Source organism: Crocodylus porosus, unplaced genomic scaffold, assembly GCF_001723895.1.
Source record: "Crocodylus porosus isolate Cpor-Errol unplaced genomic scaffold, CroPor_comp1, whole genome shotgun sequence".
In the NCBI taxonomy this organism is placed as follows: Eukaryota; Metazoa; Chordata; order Crocodylia; family Crocodylidae; genus Crocodylus; species Crocodylus porosus.
Window position 1 is genome coordinate 103,342,843 of NW_017728918.1, and position 11,200 is coordinate 103,354,042.

Consider the following 11,200-nt stretch of genomic DNA (forward strand, 5'->3'; position numbering starts at 1 on the left):
AAGGTTAGATGCCAGTGGTTCTGTTTCCCCATGGTCTTGGATGCATGGGTCCTTTGCATGTCCAAGGCATAACTGGAGCCCCAGGATGGAGTGCAGCACCAGGGAGCCAAACAGGGAGCAGGTAAGGAAGGGCAGACCCACCTGCTGCTACTGCTGTCTGCAGCTGACTGGGAGAGGGGGAAGACCCAGGATTGCTCCTGCCTCACTCCAGCAGGGGGGATGCAGGGAACAGCTGCACGGGGTGCTGGGTCCCTGCTTTCTCATCTTTCATCATGTTTCCTTCACTGGCCTGATAGCTCCAGCTGCAGGAGCAGCTGTGCAGAGAGCCAGGGAGGGCTTGGGAGGGCAGTGTCAGTTGGCAATTTCTGCCAGGCCATGGGGGATACTGGGGAGCAGGCAGGAAGGAAGCATGCTGGTTTGCTGCCTGCCCCTGGATGATCCCTGCAATCTGGGAGCAGACACTAGAAGGGGTGACACAACCACCACTGCCACTATCCCCAGACAAGCCCAGTACCCTATGTTGCTGCTTATCAAAGTCCCCGGGCTGGAACAGGACAGGAGTAGACCTGGGGGTCCCCTGCCCCCAGATCAGGTAGGGGCAGCAGCAACAGCAGGTAGCTCCCCACTTCTTGTACCCAGAACCAACCCTTGCTGGAGACATGGAGAGGGAAATGGGAGGGGAAGGGAGACACCTGCACTGGTAGGGAGGGGATGCCAAGAGCAGTGGGGGGGGAAGTGTTACCCCAGCAAGTGTTGCCATGGTATCAGGTGGGAAGGGGAGGGCACTGCAACCTCCCTTGAGATACTGCTGTGATTCCCTCCCCCCACTCCGTTTCAAATTCCTGGATCCACCCATGACTGGATATATACCATGAAGTTCAAAAATCAATTGCATTTTAAAATGTCCCAGGAGAAATTACTACAGACACCCATTTTCTTTTGTTGCTGCCCAAAAGTCATAGGTCCTGAGCTGGACAACTGACTACTTTACTGTATTGGGAACACGAGCATTGTGGTTCTTCTCCACACTCTGTCATTGCAGCTCTTTCTTGTGAGCAACCAACCGATTGGAAATGACAAGAATTCTGCTCTGAAGTGCTGAGAGAGCAGGAAAGTTGTCAATTTTAATATCCAGCCAGCTTACAAGGATAAAGCCAGCAGGGAGAAGGGAAGGACAATGCGATGTGCACACATGTGACTGCAAGAAAACCACCCCCTGGAATATAACAGTGTGTTATTCAGCTCAGAAGTTGAGGCTTCAACAGTTTCACATCAGCCATTCCACTCCTCCCTACCCCACCCAAGTAAAATATGCCCCTTTCAAGGGATTTTCTTCTTTTTAATAAACAAAAATGTGATGGAGGGAGACGGGAAGGAAGGTTACAAATCAGGCATGTTAACTGCAACAGCGGCCTTACAGTTTGATGCAACCATTTTAAAATTATTTTGCATGAAAAGACATGGCAATAGTTTCAGAAAATAACCTGAGCTCTTTGAAGAATTTTCATGGAATACTGTATCAAACTCAACAATTGATCCTGAAGCCATAAACTACAGAAAACCAGAAATCACTTTATCTTTTCAGTTTGATGGGATACCTGCATCCTGTCAAATGATTTTTAATTACAGAAACAATTGGCATTATTTATCAGATGTAATTTTTATGTTCTATAATAATCAGGCAAACATTTCTATACTTATAAATTTCTCTAACACTTCTGTTTCTTTCAAACTGTAAGCCAGCATTTTATACTCTTCTAAATCATGTAAAAGGCAGCTTTGGAAATTCAGCCTTTTGTAACAGGCTCCCCAGAACCTTTCTTGCATGCCAAATTGGAGATTAATAAAGAGAATGGCATATAGTCAGTGACCTCTGGACTTTTGGGGATGACATATTTCTAATACTCTCTTTCTAAACAGTGTGCTTATTCCATAACTGACTGGTATACCAGAAATGCACGACAAATAGTATTAGGAGACAGTACTTTGGTCAAGTTACCGCATAAGTTGGTTTAGACTAATTTTTAAGTGCTGCCTTATCTCCCACTGTAACTCACAGCCCATACTATTGGATTCACTGCAGAATGGAAACTGTCTGGCTGTATAGGTTCATACAGCACATTTCTAACTAAAGAACTTCCTCACCCACAAATACATACCACTGACAAACATATCAAGTATAGAAACAGAAAAAAGACCAGATTCTCTGTAATGTATATGGCAAGGAACATGAAGGCACAGTGATGTCAATGGCATGCAAGTTGTTTTACTAACTCATTTGGGAGACTTAGGATAAAACTATAATCCACAAATAAATTCTGCACAAGGGTCACTGAAGAACAATTATTTTTAACTGCTTCTGGTTGGAAGCTGATCCACTCCTAGACTGGTGTTGAAAAACTACACATTTCTCAATGAATGTGTAGTTCTGAGTTCTGAGTCATTCAGTCTCCTTCTCCTTTGTATTTCTAGCCTGCAATTGGGTTTAAAACTTCATGAGGCCAGAAAGAAAACTAGAGAGTATGAAATAACATTGACAAAGCATGATTATAAGTGTAAGTACTGTGGCATGTAGTGTCTAAAGGAGTTGGTGACAGCCATCTGTAGATTTAATGTGGATTAAGGAACAGCTGTTTCCTGAATGCTATATCAAAGGAAGAGGCAGAAGTAAAGTAAAACTTCATCATAATATAGTTCTGCAGGTTTTTAAGGACATAATATGATGTCCTGGGAATTACAGTATAAACAAAAGGGCTATATTTCAAGAGGATTATACAACAGTATTACAACTTTTCCATCCATGGCCCAGAGAGAAAGGTTCTGAGATTCCTGAGTAAGCTATCCAAGCACCCTCATGTTTGAGATTGGGGAGCTGGAGTTGTTCCCTTTTCTGGTTAGAGCTGTAGAACAGAAAGAGTTCAGCTCTTGTTAGCATTTTTTACTGTCTGTCTGGTAACACCAACTATGACAGTGAAACAGGCTCATAAGAGAAACAAAACTTCATTTTAAGTCAAGTGAAGCTTCACTTAAACTGGAAATAAAGGTCACTGATATGCAGTGAATCAATTCAAGATTTCAGTGTACTACATTTATCTTTCCTATTAAAATGCTGCTGATATGTAACTAATTGAAATATGCATACTTCAGGGAAGGCCAGAAAGCTAATACTCTTGCACATTTTCTGAAGGCATATTCCTCATTTGGAATACAAAAAGTCTCGGTTTTTAAGGTCTGAAAATCATCTTCGTGGATTGGGGTCATGCTTTACTTCTGTAAGAAACACTATGAAGGCTAGAGTGAGGATAAAATTGACAGGTCTGGATTTTTGTGACTTCAGCTAGACTGAAGATGCTAGCCTTACTCTCCCATGATTCTATGTTAGACAAATTGCCAGAGACTTAATATTCCACCCATCCTTTACGGGTGTTATCAGCCACACAGCATGCTAATTTATACATGCTGCCCAGAAGTACCTCCTATATGTAGGCATATACCCTGAGATTTGAAGATGGCTGACTATCTTAATGACAGAAAGCGGCCTTAACTAACTTGGTTCCATAGCAATCCATCTTTCCTGGCTATGAATTTATAATTATAGAAATGAATTCATTTCTGTTTGGAGTTTCTCTGCAGCTACCGCAACTTTCTGTTACAAAAAATATTACATAATTACTGCAGTCTACATTAACTCCTACAAGAATATGTTGGTCCCTTATGGTTACATACAGTTTATCAAGTGTGCTAACTAAGAATGGAATATTTTCATAATTTTACTATGTGATTTTTAAATATCTATTTTTTAAAATATATTTATCATATCTAATTGCCTCAGACTAAGTTTTGTGGAAATTAATCCTTATGCATTTATGGGATGAATCTTTCCCATCTGGAGTTTGCTTGAAGCAGTTATTAGAGCTCATGGCTCACAGTGCATCCCTTGCTAATACATACTACATCTGAAAAGGAGAGTGAGGAACACTAATCTATTTATTGTTTATTGGGAACGGCAAAGTTGTTCATTTTTTAAGATCAATTAATAACACTGGCAAGCAATTACCTATCTACCATTTAGTACATGTTCAATAAAATGTTTCAATTGCTATTTTTTATTTCTATTTATATATATAAATCAATACAGATCCAACTGAAAGTCATGCACTACATGCTATTAGGCTTTCTGTGCTTCATCACAATGAAAGTACTCCTGGGCAATGTGTATAAATTAGCATGCTATTTGATAGTATCCACTGAGGGGGGAAGGAATAGCAAGTCTCTGGAAATCTGTCTATCATAGAACCACAGAAAAGGGCTGGAAGGGACCTCCAGAAGTCATCAAGGCCAATTCACTGCTCTCAGGAGGATCGTCCCTACCCAAACCATCCCATCTGAAAAGCCGTATTCTGGAATAATATTTCTTTCTATATAAACTGTGTTGTGTTTCAGTGAATATATTCTTACTCTTATATATAAAATGAGAGGCAACAAATGTGATCTTGAAAAATGAAACAAGAGATTGAAAAGTTCAGCGAGGCCTGAATTGAATTCCAGTTTTTCCTTTAACTCTCTCTTTGCCCATGAGAGAGTTTCCTTGATTAAATGAAATGACGCACTTGCTTCTCCTCCCACCTGCCTGGGGAGATATGAGAATTATTGTTTGTACAGCACACTGGATATGTCAAACACTCCAAAGCTCATGGTGTCTTTGTCATTCCTAGAACTGTCCAAGACATATATCTAGTTTGATACATATATAGTTACCTAGTAACCAGGGATCTGGGTTTTCTGTTTATCACAGAAAAGTGATAGAACCTGGGTTTTCTTATGTTTAGGAGAAAAACCCCAATTTTCTCTTTTAAAGGATAAAAATGTGGGAAATGGTAGCTTTGCCTTTGCAGACTGGCACTGTTCCAGCCTGCAAAGGCAAGAGGGAGCGGGAGGAGGGTGGCCTGGAATGTGTGGCCACAGGGCCTGGCTGGGGAGTGGAACAGAGCCACAGTGCAGTGGGGGGCATTGGGCAGGTTGGCTCCCCACTGCTGCGCACACTCTCGGTGGAAGCATGGGGGGCATGTGCCACCAAGATCTGTAAACAGGCTGGGGGCAGATGCGGGCTGGCAGCTGCAAGTTTGGGGCTTGCTGCCCTGCTGCCCTCCCCACAGGGCCTCTGCAGTGCAGCATATGGAACCTGGCATGGCAGAGCAGGGCAGGGAGGCTTGGTGGCACTGCCACAATCCCCACGCCACCAGGAGCCCTATACCGCCACGGCAAGGTGCCACCTGCCCACCCAGCAGCAGCAGCGGTGGCAGTGTGGAGTTGTGTCCCCAGCTGCTGCCAAGCAGCAAGAGGCATCTTGCCATGGTGGTGCAGGACTTGCAGTAGTGGCACCAATCAGGCCTGTGCAAAGCGACTAGTATTCGCTTCAGATTTGGCTGGTTCGGGGGACAGCAATTTGATTCAGTGATTCACGTTATTGTCTCAAATTGATTTGGCCGAATCTGATTCAGAGATTTGGCTGCCACCAAATCATCCAAAACTCCGAATCGAACAGGCCCCCTCCCCCACCCGCTCTTCCAGCCCCATCCGGCCCCAGAGTCCCAGCTCTTGAAAAAAAAGCCACGAGTCCCCAGAACCCCTGACAACCACTGCAGCAGCCAGTAAGTACAAGGCTTTTTCTTTTGTTAATGAACCAGGAGCTGGGGCCTGGCGGGGTAGCCACGAGGAGGCTGGGGGAGCAGGTGGTGGTTGGGGGCTCAAGGCAGAGCTCCCCATGCAGTGCAAGGCAGTGGGGGGGGTTGCTGAGGATCACTCCACCGCCTGGCGGGAGCCAGTAAGTGCAAGGCTGTTTTTTGGGTTTTTTCTAAAGAGCCGGGACATGTGGGCCGGGCAGGGCAGCCATTGATAGAGCTGGAAAAGTGGATGGCAGTTGGCGGTTGATCAGGGCGGCTGGGGGAGCAGGCAGGGGCTGATGCCTGGTGGGGATTCCTCCATGGTTCCCTCCCCCCTCCTCCAGCCCCCACCCTGCCTACTTACCAACACGGAGTCCCGTGTCCAGCTCCTGAATCTCCAAAGCTCTCTGAATCTTTTCCAAATTGATTCGGAGAGCTTCGAATTTATTCAGACCTTTTTACTGGTCTCCCGATTAGATTCCGATTTGGAGATTCAGCCACCGAATCAGGCCAAATCTCCTCTGAATTGAATCAGCACCCAAAGCTTTGCACAGCTCTAGAACTGAGCTGGCCCACCCTGCTCTGCCAGGCTGGGTCCTGGCCGCTGGGCCACAGAGGCCCCCAGTGGGAGGGCAGCAGGGCTGGGACCCACAAGCCCACTGCTGCCAGCCTGCATCTGCCCATGCCCATGGACTCCACTCTGGTTGTGCTCCCCATAGGAAAGGGGGACCTAGACTCCATGCTCTGCACCCTGCTCAGGACGCAACAGCCTCCACCTCCCATAGGCAGCAGCCAGGACTCAGGTACTACTGGGGGGAGGAGCAGGGAGCTGTGGAACTGAGTCCCTGGCCCTGTAACTCTGGCAGCTGGGGGCCTGCTCTAGCAGGGCTGGGGGAGAGGCAGGGGGCTGTGAGTGGGGAATGAGGGGCACCAGCAATGGTGGGGAGGCTGTGGGTTGGGAGTGAGGGGGCAATGGCATTAGTAGGACACTAGTATATCAGGGCTGCTCAGCAACACAAAGCAGTGGGGCTGGAAGGCATGTGGGGGGAGGATGGGCAGCTGCAGCTAGACCTGTGTTATGGTGAGCAAAGGGGGCAGGGGGAACCATGATTTTCCATGATTAAAAACCCAAAATCAACTGCCAAATTTATAAGCATTTAGAATGTATTTTATTATAGTGATTGAGGCACTGATAGGCTTTCAAATTGCTTTAAAATTGTAAATATATCAATAAAACATTGTGTTCAACTGATACCTATAGTGGCATTTCATTTCAATCATGGAAAAATGTGGATTTGGGTTTTTTTGAGAGAATCTGCATTTTTATCAGAGAATTTATGATTTTTTTTACCAGAGAAAACCAGGATCCTGGAGTAATCACTGATCTCATTTTATTAATGGCACTAGAAGTAGAGATAGCACCTTTGGCACAGATCTCATTTGTGTTGAGGTCATGACACATATTTCAGTTATGGTGAAAGACATGAGGAGCTAATGTGACCAACTGACATTCAGCTATCTATAATAAAAACCACTTTGCTGTCATCCAATGTCAATATTAGGATACTAGATTCTGTTAGGCTATCAATCAGCTATCAATACCTTAAACATATCCCTAAACATTCCCTTTAAAAATCACTGATAAGCATACAAGAATATCAAAGATGAAAGAAAAATTACTAAAACAAAAATGGTACATACAACAGGCTATGCATACATCACTGTCACAGCAGTGTGGTGTTGAAATACTCAAACTATATTTAAATTAGCAAGCTCAGGAATTCGTAGCAGTCTAACCACAAAAGCCCAGGGAGGGGCAATTACACTTATCAATACCACTACTGCTATTCTTTGTAGAGCCTACCTTTAGGTGAAGATCCCAAGCCCTTTAGGCTGAATAAGGGAAATAACTTGGGCTTCCCCTGGTGCAAGCAAATGTTTTAATCATAAATAAACATATATCTTTTAAAAGACAGCAGTCACAAATTAATTTTGTGAAGGGGCCTGATCCATCTGGTATATAGTAGATGTGCTAGGATCATGCCTAATACGCCAGACTCACTTAGCTTTAGGAATATTCAGCACAATAATTCTCAACTAGGGTGCCAAGCCATATGGAGAAGCAGCAAGATCCTTTTAACAATGCCACAGGATCCACACAATTCTACCACTGCTAGGTGTGCAAGCACCTACATGATTCACAAGATAAACCTGGAGATTTCAAGTAGGAATCCACAGTGTGAAAAACATTCTGACCTGCTATGGTCATTCTGAAACAGAAGAATTGCTCTATTATTTTTCTATAGACAAAAAATGAGGGAAAGCTAAGAGAGGGCATTTCCAACATCTCTGAGTGAAGGTAGTAATATGTACAGTTGTAGCTGCTTTATAAATCTTCAGATAGACATCTCTACTTGTTTTTTTTTTTTTAAGTGTTTTCAGTCCTTTTTTTTTTTTTTATTTTTTTTAAATTTTTTTTACACAATGTAATAAAAGAACTAGTTTCCAAAATGCATTGCTGCTAAATTCAGAAAAGTTATGGAGGGGTGCTTGCATTTAAAAAGGTTGAAAACCAGCCACTCATTTAGCGTCTCTATCTTGATTGGGCTCAAAGGATACATGGATTGGGCTCAGTGACCTACAGACTAGGGGAAGTGCTGGGCACACCCTTATACAGAAATCTATGCATTTCAGGAATTTTCAAGTGAAGCTGGGAGGCACAAGATGAGTTTGGGTATCTCAAGGATTAGGCAATAGCTGAATCATGGATTTAAAAATCACAATTCTGGATTTTGGTGCCCACAGTTCCAGCTACATTCTACTTTAGGTGCGTAAATCCTACATTGGATCTAGCCTATACATATTTTAGCATTTTGCACACCATCAAACCATAGGCCTTTCCCAAAACAGGTATTCAGAGGCTAATGCACCCATGAATTTGAACAGTTTACAGTTGTATTTATGGATATCACTGTCATGCATTTCCTATAACGGGAATGAATATGACTAGTTATCTTCAGCAGCAATTAAACAAAAGTAAATGAAAAATACCAAAAGTAAGTGTCTAGAATGATAAATTCTCTCTTGGTGATAGGAGAGAATGAAATCTCATTATCCCCATTTGTATATTCAAGGAATCTGAAAGACTGCAATGGTGATCAACCCTACAAAAATGTATGGTAAATCTCTAAAATAGAGATTTGGAGTGCTTAGGCTTAGGGAAGCTAAGCACCTTGCCATATCCACCATATCCAGCAACTCTAAAGATTGATGTCCTTGTAGTAAAAAAATGGTTTACAAACCAGTCATTTGTCTTTACTTTTACATGGATAAATTATTATCTTTTGGATACTGAAATACCATTGAAACATTTCTTAGGCAAATGGAAATCAAATAACAGCCCATGAATTTTTCACAAACCAGGAGAAATTCAAAGCAGGAGATGAGTTCAGCTTTCCATACAGAATGAAATTACCTTCCTGTGGGGCAATAGGGAAAGGTCTCTCAAAGTTAATCATTAAAACGTTGCATGTTATGTTAAGGGACATGCCAGCTACTCCGTGACTTCTAAGAAGAGGTACCCCCAGGAGAAAAATCGTCAAATTGTTTGTATTCAACATTATTCTCGTATTTTTTCTTATTTCCGAATTACACATATACACTATAAAAATCACAGATTTGAAGTATGAGAGAGGTAGCACCATGTTCAAAATGGCTTTCTGACAAGTACCTTCAAATCTTATATTTCACATATATCAAGACAGGAAGTGAAATGAAGTGGTACTGGATGGGAGGAATCCTAAATCAAGCAGAATGATTTAGGCCATTAATATCTGAAATCTGAACAATTTACTCTTGTTAACTATAGGTCTACATGTATACTTTGTCTAACCAGAAATAATAATAAAAAAACCCAGCATCCTTCTGATAGACATAAACTGCTTTTATTAGTTAGTAAGAAATATGCAGTTTACTATGAAAACTCTTTTTACTCTTTATTTTTTTCCTTTTACCTGATAGGAGCACCTTTGGCCTGCGCTGGTCTCAACAATACAGTTATGGTAGTAGCTGTTTCATTGAGAGATGCATCAACTCCTTCATAGTCCGGTAAAGTGGGAGCTGATTAATGTTCAAGAGAGGAAGAAAAAAATAAAAGAAAGAATCAATTTAGCAAAAACATTTTGAATTGTCATTAGATTCTGGCTTTGCACCAAAATAAGTGTTTTGGATGATTTTGCAGCCAGGCACCAATTTCTGCTGCTATATATCTAAATAATTTCCTCCATTCATGCCCTCTGCCCCCTTGCATCATCAATAACAACAAACCTTTCTGCAAATGTTAGGATATATCAGTTTGTATTAAGAAGAGGGAATGCCGAAAGGTGACTACTTTCATTTGCAAGCATTTCCTGCAGACGAATGCAAAGCCTCTAATTCACACCAGCCCTTCAGCCTCACTTTCCCCCCCTCATTTCAAATACCTCTCTTCACCTCTTTCCACCTCTGGCACTACAATTTCTGCTCCCATCTCCCAAATAATTCAGAATCTTTCCAGGTTTTTATCTTTTTTTTTTTTTTTTTTTTTTTTACTGATATGAAATAGAAGGGTTGTGGGAGAATGATAAAAATAAAGCAGCTTCCACAACAGCCTCATATCGAATTCAAAGCTGCTCAGACATATTCTAGTACCACAGAGGGCCACAGCTGGTCTAAGAGGCGAGGCAGCAGGTTCCTCTTGAAGTATAACTACACAGTGCTCCTTGCTGAGGTACTTCAAAGCAGTGGTTCTCAACCTTTTTTATACCAGGACCCATCTGTAAACATTGATGGCCAGACCCGACCCAATAAATAGTTTAAGTAGAAAACACAAAAGTATTTTGGCCCCAAAATACCTATTACATACTGTAAGTCAAAGCAGCTCTACAGTCTTCATTTTAAAGACAGAAATCAACATGAACAGGAAAACATTAACAGCAATATCAACATGCAGCCCTACATTATTCCCCAGTGACATTCATCAAAGGGATTTTGGAGTCATTATTGACTCCAAGATGAACATGGGTCGACAATGCAAGGTCACGGCTGGGCTAACCACACCTTGTCGTGCATCCACAGGTGCATCTCAAGTAGAGCCAAGGAGGTGATCCTCCCCCACTATGCAACAATGGTCAGGCCACAGCTGGAGTACTGTGTCCAGTTCTGTGTGCCCCACTTCAGGAGGGATGTGGACAACATTGAGAGGGTCCAGAGGAGGGCCACCCGCATGATCTGGGGACAAGGGGGCAGACCCTACAGTGAGAGACTGCAGGACCTAAACCTGTTCAGCCTTCACAAGAGAAGGCTGAGGGGGGACCTGGTGACAGTCTATAAACTCACTAGGGGGGACCAGAAGGGTTTGGGAGAGACCTTGTTTCCCCGAGCACCCCCTGGCATAATAAGGAATAACGGCCACAAGTTGGTGGAGAGTAGGTTTGGATTAGACATCCGTAAGAACTACTTCACAGTCAGGGAGGCTAGGATCTGGAACCAATTTCCAA

The 11,200-nt window shown here is 42.9% G+C and overlaps 1 protein-coding gene across 8 annotated transcripts in view; it reads right to left on the bottom strand.

Annotated features, from left to right (window-relative positions):
* Positions 1–11,200, bottom strand: part of PTPRK (protein tyrosine phosphatase, receptor type K) — a 608,487-nt gene that overhangs the window by 83,154 nt on the left and 514,133 nt on the right. For all 8 annotated transcript variants that reach the window (XM_019538012.1, XM_019538011.1, XM_019538015.1 and 5 more), the window contains exon 11: positions 9,677–9,782. In XM_019538012.1, coding sequence (XP_019393557.1) covers positions 9,677–9,782 — 106 coding nt within the window. The remainder of the gene's footprint in view (positions 1–9,676; positions 9,783–11,200) is intronic.